At 41.6% G+C, this 15,955-nt stretch overlaps 1 protein-coding gene across 1 annotated transcript; it reads left to right on the forward strand.

Moving 5' to 3' along the window:
* Nucleotides 1–612: 612 nt before the first annotated feature.
* On the forward strand, nucleotides 613–14,413 carry MINAR2 (membrane integral NOTCH2 associated receptor 2). The gene is given in 6 exon segments (XM_027652992.1): nucleotides 613–742; nucleotides 3,578–3,654; nucleotides 4,832–5,002; nucleotides 5,005–5,205; nucleotides 13,169–13,414; nucleotides 14,234–14,413. Coding segments are annotated over 6 exon segments (1,005 nt in total).
* Nucleotides 14,414–15,955: the final 1,542 nt, after the last annotated feature.

Below are 15,955 nucleotides of genomic sequence, written 5' to 3' on the forward strand. Positions count from 1 at the left end.
TGTCATTTCTGCCAGAGGACTGGCAGACTGCAGCGTAATTCCTGCCTATGGGAAAGGGGATCTCCAGGCAATCCTTTGAACTACAGATTAGGGAGTCTTGAGTTACTTTCCTGGTGCTGTAATACTCAATAAAAAAGAATAAGATCCCTGAGCACCTGGATAAGCATGGACTCAGGAGAGTGTCAGCATGGCTTCAGTTGTGTCCTGAACAAAGAGGGTCTGGAGGACACAAGTCTCTGACAAAGTTCATTACAGGATATTCAAGAAGCTGCATTCACACAGAACTACAGGAGCAACCTCTGTGGTGGTTAAAGGATTGGAAGCAAACTGGTCATTTTTTAGGATGGAGAGGTGTAATAGGTTTGTTACCCTCTCTGAGAGGGAAACGGAACTAGGATAGATCACCTGATGTATATTTTACCAATAAGATATTCCATACTATATTATGTCAGCTCAGATATAAAAGACGGGAAGGAAGTAAGGGCTCTCCTCTCTTCTGAGTAGCTGAGCAGAGCGGTCAGGCAGTTCCTTCGGGGGAGAAGAGCATCAGTTGTGGGGAAGTATCTTTATTTTTGACTCTTCTTGAATCGCCCTGGAATCTTAGAGATCACAATGAATTGGCCTGAAGGTGGAAACTTCTGTTTGGCCCATGAGGAAGAAGAACAAGTGGATCGGGCTGAGGAAGCTCCACCATACAATCAGTTAGCCAAAGAAGAAACACGTTATGCCCTCTTCGCTGATGGTTCTTGATATATTGTAGGGAAAAATCGGAAGTGAAAAGCAGCTGTATGGAGTCCTACCCGACAAGTGGCGGAAGCTACTGAAGGGGAAGGAGTCAGTTCACGGAACTCAAAGCCCTGGACATTGCTGACTGAGAGAAATGGCCAAGGCTTTACCTCTACACCAACCCGTGGGTGATAGCCAATGCTCTGAGGGGGTGACTGGATCGGTGGAAGAAGATCAATTGGAAGCGCAGAGGAAAACCTATCTGGGCTGCTGATTTATGGCAAGACACTGCCACTCGAATTGAGAAGGTGACTGTGAGAGTCTGCCATGTAGATGCCCATGTACCCAAAAATCAAGCTAATGAGGAACATCACAACAACAAACAAACCGACTGAGCTGCACAAGTCAGTGTCACAAGTCGACCTAGATTGGCAGCATAAGGGAGAGTTGTTGTTAGCTCTGTGGGCACATGATGCTTCATGCCATCAGGGCAGAGATGCCACTTAATAGATGGGCGCAAGACCGAGGGGTGGATCTAACTATGGACATTATTTCCCAGGTCATCCATGATTGTGAGACATGTGCTGCCATTAAACAAGGAAAAAGAGTGAAGCCCCTGTGGTATGGTGGACATTGGGATAAGTATAGATATGGAGAGGCTTGGCAGGTTGATTATATCACACTGCAACAGACCCACCACGGTAAATGCTATGTGCTCACCATGGTGGAAGCAACCACTGGATGGTTAGAGACTTATCTGGTGCCTCATGCAACTGCCTGAAATACCATTCTGGGTCTTGCAAAGCAAGTACTGTGGCAACATGGCACCGCAGAGTCCCCTCACACTGTGGATGGAGACAAAGTCCCAGTGATTCACTTGAGAGGTATGTTAGGTAAAGAAGTTTGAGTTAACCCTCCCTCAAGCAAAGGCAAACCCATTCATGGGATTGTCTTTGCTCAAGGACCCGGATACACCTGGTGGATAATGAGAGAAGATGGGGAAACCCAGTGAGTGCCTCAAGGAGATTTAACCTTGGGGAAAAACTAATTCGTATTCTGAGTTGTATGTTGCAGGAAAAGTCACTAAATGAGGAAGACTCGAACTAAGCCGATGCTGGTGCTCAACGATGAGACAAGGTAGAAGACCAGACCTGTATAATTGCGGGATATGGGCGCATATGGGATATGAGTGTGACGTAAAATAGTATGGAATAAGGGGTGGAGATTGTATTGGGTTTGTTACCCTCTCTGAGAGGGAAACAGAATTAGGATAAATCACTTGATGTATATTTTACCGATAAGATATTCCATACTATGTTACGTCAGCTCAGACATAAAAGATGAGAAGGAAGTAAGGGCTCTCTTCTCTTCTCTTCCAGGTAGCTGAGTGGAGTGGTCGGGCAGTTCCTTCAGGGGGGAAAAGCATCAGCTGTGGGGAAGTATCTTTATTTTTAGTTCTTCTTTGCGCGTATAGCGTTTATAACATTTTCCCTCTTTGTGTAAATATAAACACCCTTTCTTAGCAGCTTCGATTCTGTAGGGTTTTTTTCCCCTTCTTTTCCCCACTTCCCCCCTCACCTTCCCTCTGGAGGGACTGGGCGCAGGCCCAGTAGATACCTGGTGTTCAGCCAAAGTAAACAAAAACAAGAGAAGTCAGCAGTATGGTTCCCCAAAGAATAATGCAGGGTTTAGGTTTTTTCACATTTTCATCCACGGCATGAGAAAGAGAGTGAAAACTGAGTTCTCCAGCTCTTCAGGTGACATTAAGCTCTTCTAGTTAACTGACTGCTGCTTCACTTGGGAAAAAATTCAAAAAAGTGAGCAGTTAGACAAGACATTGACCGATAAATTTTGATGTAGGAAAATGTCAAGTATTATAGCTATGGAAAATAGCCTAAACTATTCCTACAAGATACTGAACTTGCAACTAGCAGTCATAGAGGTGAAGAAAAATTTGTTACTGTGGTCTGAAGTTATTAGCTCTATGAGAATACCAAAAACTGTTGCATGTTGTCAGAAGACATAATTTTTCCCATTTTTGTAACTGTTTTGGAACGACTTGAGCATTGCATTCATTTATGCTTGTTGTGCTCTCATGAACAATGTAGTGGAATTACAGCATAACACACTGAAAACAGAATGAGCAAGGGAACAGACTAGGTGGCTTACCAGATGAGACTGAAAAAGCTGATACTTCAGACTGGAAAGGAAGAGACTAAACACAGTTGAGGTTTAAAAAATCCTGCGTGGAGATTCTGCGTGGATAGTCTACGTGGAGAGCTCTTCTTCAAATCCTGCAGTACTGCAAAGAGGGCATCCTCGCTATGACTAGTATGGAAATTAGTTTAAAAGATGTAAAAGCACTTTAAGCAGATGGTCATGAGGTTCTGAAGCTTGCTTCTAGAGGAGGTAGTACCAGAAGATCTGAAAAGCAATTTATGGACCATGAGTTTATAAACAGATAATAAAAGGCCTGGGAAGAGACACTTAAGCACAAAAAAATGGTGTGGCTTCTGAGGGAGTAAAAGGAGAATGAACTGCAGAAAGTAGCCAGGTGTACACTGTCTCCCTAAGCACCATTGGTTCTTTCCCTTTCAAACACGGTGATAGATCCTGGGGAGGAGGGATCTGACCTAATAAAGTGTTTTTTTACCTTCTTATGTCATGTCTAATCAAAGTAGTGTTGGTATGTAAATTCACACAGTTGCAGACCCACATTATATGCTACAGTAGCACAGAGAAAATCTTGTGTTTAGAGAGATGCTGGAAAGTCTATCTATGTTAAAGAAAGAAGTCATGGTTGTATATATACCCACCTATTTTAAAACACAAATTATTACTGTCTGCACAGGGAAAAAGCGAGAACTACATGTCATGGCAAGTCTAAAACAGCAGCTTCATGGTAATCCCCTAGAGTACACTGGCAAGGTGTATTAGTGTTTTGAGGTCCATTACACTGGGGAGACATAGATGTAAATGTAGCAGCAGGTTCCCCAGAAGCATGCACATCCACTTGGAAACACACTCACTACTGTCTCTTTTGTGGCTGCTCACAGGTACTTACTTGAGCATCTACTTGAAAGGCGCCAGAATAATAATTTTAAATGGATATGCCATAAAATAATCTCCAATAAATACATGCAAGGAAAAACCATGAGTTTTTGAAGTAGATAAGGATTTTAATTTATGTGTACATATATATATATATATAAGCATTTATTACATTAGGATTTAAAAAACATTTTCCTATTTTTATTTTCTTTTTATATTCCAGCAATTTTCTGTGCAGAAAATAGATTTGTTCGATTCTCTGGTCTAAGTAAAAGACTAAAAGTTTTGCAATGCCCTAATTCTCAGCACAAGTTTGATCCAAAACATGTTTTCCTGGATTTCAAGCAATGAACTTTCAAAAGCCTATCCTCTGCAGCAGTGTCGTTAAAAATGAAACATATCCTAGAGAAACATAAAGGTCTCAAGAAAAGCTTAAAATAAAAAGGAGAAGGCTACTTTTGCTAGTTGTACATAGTAGCCATTGTGAGGAGGGGAACTTCATTAGCTGAAAGTCAAAAGGACTTAAGACTCATAAAATGATGATGAAAATATCAAATCTCAAAATAAAATAATAGAAGTGAAGGGACTGAGACTACATCATTTAAGTCAGTAACAGTTTTTTCCAGTCACTTGAACAGGAGCAGAATCAATTCCCTGAAAACTTCTGTTATCAATTACTTGAAGCAATCTAATATTTCCCAGGGTCAAGAAGAATTTACTGTGAAAGAAATCCCTAAACTTAAAAAAGTGCATGTTGTAGCTGTCATGGTAAATGGTACCAACCCACGCAGCACAATGGAGCCTCTTGGTACTGCCACAGAAAAGGAAGACTTGCTTTGGACTGGGAGCTGCTTCTAATTTTCTGGGGAAAAAAAAAAAAGCTTACTTTGAAGTATTGTAGGCTTGGCATTTTTGGCAGATCACTTGAGGAAGTGCTGGTATGCATTTAAGCGTCTTATGCATCTCCTCACTGGTACTCTGTTAGTTTTAATGAACACATATGTATCTATCAAAAAAAACTCTGAACCTGAAAGCTTAAGCTAGGCACTTACAGAAACTTGTCCTGTCTGCTCTGCCACTTCTAAACAATCTTTTATCATTGGTAGATGATATAAGTGAGCCTGACACCAAACAGGGGTCAGATACAGTTTCAGGAAACTGTCGTATCCTTCTTCACGTCATTAATAATAGAAAGAGCATGCACAGCCAGGAAGCAGAAGCTGGGGTAAGGCTGTTTTCGTTGTTACTCTACAGCACAGAAAAATGGACCTCTCTGTTTTGCCAAACAACAACCATCCCGATAAATTCCTGCAACTGGAGGTGAAGTCTTTAGAGAAAAGCTCTACCTGTCTGAAAGCCAGCTGGGCAAAATTGCCAGATGCAGCTCTACCTGGAGTGCAGCGGTGGCACAACAGAATCTATTTACAGGTAAGGTCTAAAAGAGGCTGCCATTTTTCCTGATTTTTCTACCTTGTTTTAGGGATCAGGGCACAAACGTTGTGAGGTTAAGACATCAGCTGTGGTTTCAGCTTCATACATCTCTTAATCTGCATCACTAATATCCCTGGAAGTTTTCCCATTGACTTCAGTGAGGATCAGGCTCCACGAGAAGAGTTACTCTCTTCAGGAGGGGGACCACTGACTTCATTTCAGTACATTAGGCTTCCTACTGCTCTACAACATTTTTATAGAATTTCCCAAAGAGTCTACTGAAGTCAAATACCAATTAATTGTACTAAAAGGGCGCGCTGAATGCGCTCTCTGAAGAAGCAAGAAAAAAAACATACTTCAAATTGAAAGTCAGATCATATCCTTAGCCCTCCAACTGGATGAAAAGGCACACTGCAGAGAGCATTAGAGATTCTTGCTCCAAATTTATATATGTTCACCATAGCTTCCTTTTTATTTTGCCTTGTTTTTCTCATTATACTTTGACCTTCCCCTTATACAGAAAGACAGCTGTTGAAAGTGTGAAACACACTGACTGCATTAATCCAGGTTATTATATAGAGGTAGCAGCAATTTCTTGGTAAAAATGTAAATGTGCATTGCCTAGCAGAGGCCCTGGAGCTGGCAGAGGAGAAGTTCATGTCTGGATCAGCAGCACTACAGCTGCATCAGCTCACACCCCTCTGGGCCCCACTCGCTGCTCCACAGTGCTCCTTTCCTGCTGCTCGGGGAGCCCCTCGCCTTTCCCCACCCCTAGTATGAGCAAAAGCTCCAAGGTCTGTTTCTTGTCAAGAGATGGAGACATACATAAGTGGTTGGGGGTAGAGGGGGTGGTGAAGGGTCTGCATCCTGAGGATGCTTAGGGTGGCTGTCAAATTCCCGAGGGGGATGAGGAGTAGGAGCGAAGGAACCGTGAACCTGGGGGAAGGGATAAGAAAGATGCTTAAAGTCTCCCACGGCTACTTCCTGGTGCACTTCTCCCCTCTTAGACATTTCTCCCCATCAGCTCCACAAACTCCTTTGCTCGCTCTCGGAGTCCGTTCCAGTCCTCCTCCTTGCAAAAGGAGGACTTGCAAAAGTCCTCCCGCTCCTGCCGCTCGCTTTACTTTCCCTAGCTTCTTCCCCACCCCAGACACCCTTCCCTCTGCCTGCTCCAATGCCTCCAGCCATCTCTGCTCGTGTTGTATAATCTTTGTTGGCGACTCCCCAGGGAGAGCTGGAGCGGGGGAACACGCGGTCGCCTGTAGTCTCCCATGCAAACAGCCCTAACCGAGGGACGGAGCCTGAAGGATCCCAAACAATAGGGTATGGTGCAAAGCTGGCCACACTCCCCCCCCCCCCTCCTCACCCCCCTTTCCCTCCAAGCCCCTATTTTGTGCAGGATAGAGGCAGCCACACACAGAGCCTCCTCCGCAGCAGGGATCCTTCTTCCCATTGTTGTCAAACAGAACGCACTGTCACCGAGCCAAGGGCTGCAGAGCTGCGGGAGGACTAAAAGTGTGTGGGGAGCCCTGTGCTTTCTGACTTGTGCTCTGCTCTTTGCCACCAGCGAGAAGGTTTTCCTGGAACTCTGTTCCCAGCCCCGGGATGGCTGTTTCAAAGGAAATGTCTGTACTCACTAAGTCTCCAGAAAGGGAGTTTGCAATGTGGTATGTTTTATGAATGTTAAACCTAGGACGCAACCTATACTTTTTTAAAGTGTAGTCACTAGTGAATTCAAGGTGCTCAGATAAAAATCATTGTGCCTTATTCTTTCCACCTTAAGGGCTCACCTCCTTTTCCCCCTTTTGCTGACAATCAAATAAAGGGAAAAGTACTGATGAGTTCCAGACCCTAGAATAAACACAATGGCACAGTGGAGAACTAACGGCACAGGAATAACATATTTTCCTTTAAGATGAGAGAGCAATGAGGTTAAGGGTTAGTTAATTCAGAAACGGAAAAAGGGGAGGGGGGGGTGGAGGAGGGAGAATTAATTTCAGAACATATGTGCATGATCTAAAGATTCCCAAAGTCATTAAACCTTGAGAGTAGCCCAAATTCTCCCTTAAAAGCTAATTTGCTTTTAAGAAACTAATGCTACTCAGGACTCCCCATGCAAAGTGACTCCTCAGTGGTGTGTTTGTCCTTTTCCAGACCTTTATTATGAGATCCCTTAAATTCAAATGCACTTAAGTGCCAATGTGTTTTCTTCACCCATAAGTTTTATAATTTGTTTCCATTATAAAACAAAGTTTGATGTAAAGACAAAAAGTTGTTGCTTTTTCTCTGGACTTTCCTCTTTGGTATCAGGCAAACTAAACAGCTTCCCTGCTTAGTATGTATTTTCATAGACTACTTTGACTAAACCAAACCATGAAGAAGTCCAGGAATCTTGGTCCTACCTTGTGAAAAGCAGCATAAAAAGCACAGACTTTCTCTTGCAAATGGATAATTGCTGACCACATTCTGATCACCCTTAAAATTTCCAGTCTCAGTTGACTCTCTGCCCCATAATATGTTTTAATGCACAGTGTACACCAGGTAATCCCCTATATCTGTTTCTGATAGCCAGGTTGCACGTGTACCCTTTATTCAACCTGGTAATTTTCTGCAATTCTCAGACTGCTCTTTCTTGCTTGTATTTCCCTTTTTTCCCTATTTTTGGAAAACAGCACAGAGCACTTAGTCTTTGAGCAGCATGCTACTTCTTGGCACGGTGCTCTTTTGGCCTGCAGGTATTACATCTCACTTAATGCCTGTGTCCTGCCTTTGCTTGTACCTCACTGTACCAGCACAAGAGAGGTTTGGTTTTTTTATTCATAAGTTAGGGGTTTTTTTATCTATAGGTTAGAGTCACTTCTTTTTCCTCTGGATCATATGTGCATTATGTATTTCCACTCTCTCCCTTATTCTTCCCCAGACATCTGCAACTGGCCACTATCAGAGCCAGCTGCAAGGTTGGCAGGAGCTTTGGTCTGAGACTGTACAAAAGTTTTTATGTAATGCACTCACAACCCTGCAGAACTCCATTACCGGCAACAGATAAAACACATTTTTTAAACGAAACAATTCATTATAAGGATAGAAGTAGTCCCAATGGTGCACAATTAAAATAGTCCATATGATTGCCTACTTTTCTCTAAACATCCCTGTCACACTGGCTTAAGTGGTTACAATCATCTACTGATCTCTTTTCTATTCATGTCAGGTGACTTCCCAGGTTGCTTTGTAGTACATGAGGCTGCCTTAATAACTCTGACAAACAATCCAGATCCCTTCATTTCCTTCTATAAGAAAACTTTCATTCCTAGAATCATAGAATTATAGAATGGTTTGACTTGGAAGGGACCTTAAAGATCACCTAGTTCCAACCCCCCTGCCATGGGCAGGGACATCTTCCACTAAAACAGGTGGCTTCAAAGCCCCATCCAGCCCAGCCTTGAACACATCCAGGGATGGGGTATCCACAGCTTCTCTGGGCAACCTATGCCAGGGTCTCATCATCCTCAGAGGGAAGAATTTCTTCCTAATATCTAATCTAAACCTTCCCTCTTTCAGCTTAAAGCCATTTCCCCTTGTCCTATCATTGTAAAAAGTCTCTCTCCAGCTTTCTTGTCAGCTCCCTGTAGGTACTGGAAGGCTGCTACATGATCTCCCTGTAGCCTTCTCTTCGTCATGCTGAACAACCCCAGCTCTCTCAACCTGTTTTCATAGGAGAGGTGCTCCAGCCCCCTGATCATCTTCATGGCCCTCCTCTGGACTTACTCTGCATTCTCAGGAATCCTTATGTGAGCTCACTGCCCTACTGTCTTTCATATCTCCTTACCTACACCTGGTTACTCCTTGCCTACCCAATTGCTTTTCCATAGCATCCTCTATGAGATCAGATTTGTTGAAAATAATTCTAAAGTGCTAATAATTATTCATCATAATAGATAAGCTTTTTTTATTGTCCAAATGTCTAGCAATACCTGTGCACTTGTTACAACTATCACAGGGATGCTTGGTTACACCCTAGGAACTTTTTGTCTTTCAGATCTTTTTCTCCCTTCAAAGTAGGTCTTTAAAGCAGAAAAATGCCCTTCCAAGTGCTAGGAGAATCCTCCAGGATGTGTTACAAATCTTTTGCACAACAGAGGGTTATAGTATTTAACAAATTACTATCAAATATAATAATCACCCTGCTACCCACCTTCACTAGGATTGAGGAGGCTGTTACAAAACAAACATTGCAATATCTAGTGGCCATAGGTTTCTTTAGCCTCCCTTGGTTAAAACTTCTAGGTATAGCTGCCCATCAACAGCATTTCTTTCCTTCATTGAGCATCTTTCCCAATATCAGCTGGAGACCAGGGCTGGCCACCAGACAAGAGGAACTGATTCTCTTCGGTGGGCAAGGAAAGAAAAATTTGAATTCCAGCAAGTAAATTTGCTTTATTTTTTTTAAGTATCTCTCTGTTCTCTTCTTTCAGGTAGATAGGCTTGAAACCAAGGCCTAGCCTTAACTGTTGATGTCCTGTTTTTGGTGGGTGATGTCTCATATCACAGGCCGAGGAAAGAGTGGTTAGGTTCTTAGGTTGTTTCAGTGCTAACAACAGCAGCAGAGAGAATGAAAGGATAAAGTCAAGAAAAAAAACGAGATTAAAATATTTCCTAGTAACAAAGGTTAAATTATAATTTTAATTATATGTATTGTAATGCATCTACATGCTTAATTCACATTATGAAATAATCAGCAAGAAAAAAATGTGGAGCAAGCACATGTCGGTTCAGGAATCAACTAACACTGACTCTCTATTGATCTTTGGGCTTTTTACAGAATCCTAATTTTGTACATGCCAGCTCTCTGAGTCTGTCAAAGAGGGACAAACTGTTCTCAGTGAAACACAAGTTATAAACCATAACAGCTTTCTTGCTTATGAACTATATGTAGATCAAACACAGCTATGTGTTTGCAGAGGTGAGCATTTTTCATCTTGTTAAATGTGTATTTTGTCAACTCATTTCATCTATAGTTTCTCAGTGTTCTTCCTAGTTAGTGCTTGAATATTTGCTGTTCCTTCATTCCATTCAGTAAATAACAACATAAATTGCCTCTGATTTGTTCTGTTCCACCCTAATTCATACTGACTTCTTAGAATCAGTGTATATTATATGAACTCTGTAACGAATACCTAAATTTACAATACTTTCATCTTTCTTTGAACATTTGCTTTATGAATCAGAATCAAAACATAGAAGTCTGTGACAGTGGTTGGGACATGTTTTACATCTTAGCAGAAAATAAAAAGGAGTTTTTGCAAGAATCAATACTAGCAAGCATGTTTTTATTATCTAATCTTATGTTTCTCTGCTTCTATACATGCATATGTTTAATGCAATCTTCTTCATAATTCTCTGTATGATTTCTTAGACCTAAAACTTTTTTTATGTCCTTCAGGCTTCTGTCCTTTCTTTTCCCTAACCAGTCTCTAGGACATATTTACTGCACAAGTTTTACAACCAAGCATCTGTCTGTACTCTAATGTATTCTCCCGATTAGCCTGTCACTTTAATGTCTGTTCTCTAAAACTTCTGCAAATTATATCCTATCCTAAATTCCAGTCCAGTTCTCATGGTAAAACCCTGTTCCCTGTCCCAGGCTATTTCCTCTCTACCTCTGCTCCAAACTACCACATTCTTCTATTCTCATGCCTATGAAAAGAAAGGTATTCCAAAAAGAAGGGGCAAAATGTTTTGCCACAAAGCCTTCTCTTTATGAAAAACATTTGCATCATGCCATCTCTTCCAAGTTTGGAAGAGAATTTTATTTAAAACAGCTTTAGAAATTACTGTCAAGTCACATTCTTTTCACAACATTTTAGCCTAGGGAGACTAAACATCCCCTGGTGACACAGTTCGCGTTCTTCGACAAAATGTTCTCCAAGTTCAACTATCTAGCAAGCCTGAGGGAAGAATCATTAAGGTCAATAACAAATTTTAAATAAGAAATAAAATAAATAAAATAAAACGCAGTCAGAAAGAAAAGGCAGTTAAAAAACACCAGCTCAGCTGAAATCTGGCCAGTACAGCCCAGAGGGCTTCAGTGCCAGCTGTAACTGCAATGCAAAGAGCAGTATTGTCAAGGGATATGTGGAGGCTAAGGAACAACATGTGGAAATTATGAACTAACAGAGGGACAGGAGGTCACTGAGGATCCACCCGCCTACTAATGGCAATTATTGATGGGAAGCATGCTTAGTCACTTCTGCAGGATTTAGTGATACGAATGCCAGCATGATGCTTCCTCCCAGGGTTTCTTAGAAAAAGTCTGTTGTTTTGTTTTCTCCACCTTCACTTTCTGAAGGAAACCATTCCTCACAGATCCTTCTTCACCTGCCTGCCCCAGACACCCCAGACGTGTCTACGGATGTACAGACACTGCAGTCATTAAGTAGGTGATGACATGCAGTGGCTGACTTCCACTGAAAGTGGATTCACCAGCGCAAAAGGGGGCACAGAATTACTCAAGCAGAAGAAGCCAGCAGTTTGCTATCATCTCAGGGACCTGCACTGACTGATGTGGGATCCAAGCAGCTTCCAGAGCCAGTGTGCAGGAGGTCAGATTCTCTGGGCTCCCACCAGAGAGGTGGCAGGAGAAGCAGGACATGCTCCCAGCCCTTTTGCAGCTGAAGTCCAACCTGTGGTGATTTCACAGCTGGAGATGTCCATAAAAGTGAAATACTCTGGGAAAGACATCCTTCAATGGAAGTAAGTTTCTCAGGACCCAGCTTCCTCACTGGTTGTTTATTATGTGCACTTACCTCATGTGAGTCTTGTAGCAGGCATTGCCCGGACCCTTGTGATTTCTGAAAGTGGGAGAGGGCTGGGGACTGCCCCCTGCTCAGCACACCTGACACAGGGCCACTGGGTCAGGCCAAGGCTCCCCTTGTCTCAACATGGAGTTTGTAAGGACAAACTGATGGGGAAGCAGCGTCACCAATGAGGAAGGACGAATTTGCACTGTGGTGGTTCTGTAGAAGCAGCCCCGAGAGATGGGAGGGGTGTTAGTGTAGGGCAAGGGCTCTGTCAGGAGCAGGTCTCTCAGGAAGTTGATGCGTGATGGAACCCCAGATCAGTGACAGGTTAATTCAAAGTCTCGTGGACAGAAGGTTGTGGTGAACCAAAATGTTGAACAGTCTGAGTTGGAAAGTCTGATTGCATTCCTCCATGCAATTACAGACTGAAAAATATGGTAGCTACTATCTAACTGACCCATAAAGAGGTTCTTGATGCTGTTTTAAGAAGCAGCTTGCAAGTTCTCAAAAACTGTGATCCCACTAGGGTTGTTCATCCTCTTCTCTTGTCACCCCCATGTTCTAAAAGGTCTGATTTAACAACTTTTTGTGGCTGGGAGGCTGCTCAGATATTTAATTACCTGTGAGTTCTGACAGTGCCCGAAAAAAGGACTTTCAGTTGAATAAGGACCATCTTTGACATCCTAACATGAGTCTAGCATTCAACAGCATGAACAGAACTGTGAATCAAATCCTTGCTGCCAGAGGTGCAATTCCATTCGAGGCTGTCATTTATATGCTGCTACCCCTGTGCTTCATTCTGCTTTGTCCTTGCAGCTCTGCTTTTGCATCATACACCCGTGGCTTTCACCAGAACTACATGTTGTACTGTAGTGCTCCATAGCACTGTTTTGCTAAAGCAGAAGCTTTCTTTCAGCAGGCATTATGTCAGTTCACACTTGCAAAGGAACTTAATGTTGCACCCACCTGCGTTCCCCAGAAGGAAAAAATCTGCACGAAGTGAACAGTTGGTCTCCTTTACTGCACTATATATGTTTGCCAGAATGAGAAAAATTGTTGCATGTGTAATTTTAAAGAGGATTCTGCTGTATTATAAATGCTAATTCTGCAAGGGTAGGTAAACGAAGATAAAGGCAGCTTCTGATCTAACTTGTGCCTTACAGAGAGAAAAAAGAACTGTCACTGAGCTGCCAGGCTTAGACTTGAACAGGGTCAGTCAAGAAATGATGGACAAAGCCCTGGGGAAACACATTACACCCATCACTCTGAAATCCACCATCAAAAGAAACCCATTGTATAGTGATATCCAGGTGGATGACGACTGGGAGGAGAAGAAAAAGACCCCTTCCTGGACCGTGCAGGACTATGACAGACACTCGCTGCACTCTAACTTGGCCAGCCACATAAAGGTAATGCACTGCTGAGCTGAGCTGGAGCAAAGTGGATTGCTGTGGGCTGTGTTGTGCATGCATGAACCACTGTGAGGCCTGTTCAGCCCGCTTGGTCCTTTTGGTGGAATTCCAGAAGTAAATATGGAGGTATTTTTTTGGTACAGACATGACACCAACGTGAGTCTGATCGGGAAAGGAAGTCTGTGCATCTGGTGAGACTCCAGGAATTTCAGCTCTGCAGAACATGATCTCTGACTTAAAGAAAGTCTTAAACCACAACACTATGCAACTCAGCTTCCCTGTTTATATAGGGAAGAGCTATAAATATGGTGCTTAAATACTATACAGTCACGTTAATAACTGTTCATAGCAAAATTCTGTTATCAAATTACATACATTTTCTGAGCCTCATCCACACTATGCAGGATCTTGCCTGCCTGTGGGTTGGCACAAATCACTTTTAGGATTACTTTTGTAAGCTTTTTTTCTGCTGTTCCACTTTTGGGAAAGAGAGTGAGATCTGTGTTTATACAACGACATCTCTTCCTGAGAAGACAACGTGGTCTGTTCTAGGTTTTTTGATCACATTTCAATAGCTGGTGTCCTACATTTGGTTCCTGGCTGAAAAGTGTGGTTTTAATTTTCCCCAGTGGAACATTCGCAGCATCTGGCAAGTAGCACAACCTACGTTCAAGTGAAAGTGTCTTACATATGTGCTGTGATGTCTTAAATTCATTAATCAGTATCTGATGATAGCCAAAATACTTCTGGGTATGTTCTAATGACTTTATGTGCAACAGAGAGAAACTGAGTTTATTTTCTGATTTTTTTTTCTAGGAAAATCCTAATGATCTACAGTTCTGGATGGGGGATATTTATACTCCTGGGTATGATACCTTGTTAAAAAAGAAAGAGAGAGAAAAAAAGCATTCCAAATATTGTCGAATCATCCTGCTCATAGTACTTGCTGTTTGCATCCTAATTACCATAGTCACACTCAGTGTTTTACTTACTTAATACAGCCAAATGATGCTGATGGGGATTTTTTTCCAATAAATATTTTTATTAAAGTATTCCTCTCCCCTCTTTTTTTTGAATTCTTTTTTTTTTTTTTTTTGGTCACAAATATAATGTGTTTGACAACACTACTTTAGAAAATCCCTGTGCAGCAGGAATCCTGAAAAGAGATAAATACCCTGAACATGGCTGAATGTCTCCTTACAGGTATAATTTAAATAGAAAACTATAAATATTCTACTTTTATTAGTGCCTTCTTTGGACTAGTCATTTAGGTCATTATGTGTGGTATGTTACATATTGTATGTACAGAAACTAGCTGACTATTTGTCCTAATAAACACCCCCTTCATCTTTTTATGATAGCTATTTTTAGAATATAGAAAAGTAGTACAAAGCATCATTTAAGATATCACAAAGAATTATAAAACAAAAATTCACACCCTACCTAGTGACTGAATGTATTATTCCAATGATGCAGCATTTAGTATAAAGGTAGCCTAAAAGCATAAATGTTTTCTTACATGTTTTCAGAGAAGAAAAACAAAAAACAGATGACTGAGTTTCTATGAAAAGAATTCCCTAAGACCTAGGACGGAGTTTCTGCATCCCTATGTGACCTTTTTTCTACATGTAGCATCTCTGCTATCCCAAAAGATGGAGTGACAACCCTTTTTTAATCTAACATGTCAAAAACTGGAACAACATTGGTGAAATACTAGAATATAAACTTGAATTACAATACACTTTAAAAACATTAAAGTCATAGAGCCAGGCTATGAAAAGCTATGTTTGTAAATAAAAGAAACAAAAAGTTAAATGTTAAGGGCACACAGACAATTAAGTTCATACACCTCAGAATAATTCAGAATAATGAAAACATGAGACAAAATGACAAAATAAAAAGTGAGTGGACAGGGAGAGAAGAACTTTGAATAATTATTTCCTTTCTGAAAAATATTCTGGGTGCTACAAACCCTTTATACCTCTGTATTTGGTGTCTAAGAAGCTATGAAGGGATTTCCCCTACTCACACAAGAGAATCTCACAGATGCACAGAAGCTGGAAAATTGGGGTTATATCAGTTCTACTTCTTGTCCCACAAAAAAACCTCCCTCTGGATTAGGCCAGGACTAGGACCGAGATAGAGGGTTTGTAGTGTCCCCTCTGAATTCTAGAATGTGCCCTCTTTATAGCAGATTTACAGTGCTTTAACTCATGTCAAGATGGATTTGCTTTCAGATAGGTGCATTCAATTCCTTCCTTTTCATCTGCTCCATGTTTGATTCTTGTTTGTGCTGTAACTACTTGGACCCTAGTCTAGCTTGTGCCATAACTGGTTTATCTGGTTATCATAAGGATTCATGATAAAAGAGCTTACTGCTTTAATCTGGTGAGCAGCCAACAGCAAAGGAGTAGCAGCATTTAAATGTACATGCATGAAATTAGTATCCCTGTTAGAAAATTGGACATTGGTGTAAATATACACGGGAACTCAACCTCCTGCCTTGCTGCAGTTTCAGTGTAGCTGGAGATTCTTGTC

This window comes from Corapipo altera, unplaced genomic scaffold, assembly GCF_003945725.1.
Source record: "Corapipo altera isolate COAL_440 unplaced genomic scaffold, ASM394572v1 61305, whole genome shotgun sequence".
Classification (NCBI taxonomy): domain Eukaryota; kingdom Metazoa; phylum Chordata; class Aves; order Passeriformes; family Pipridae; genus Corapipo; species Corapipo altera.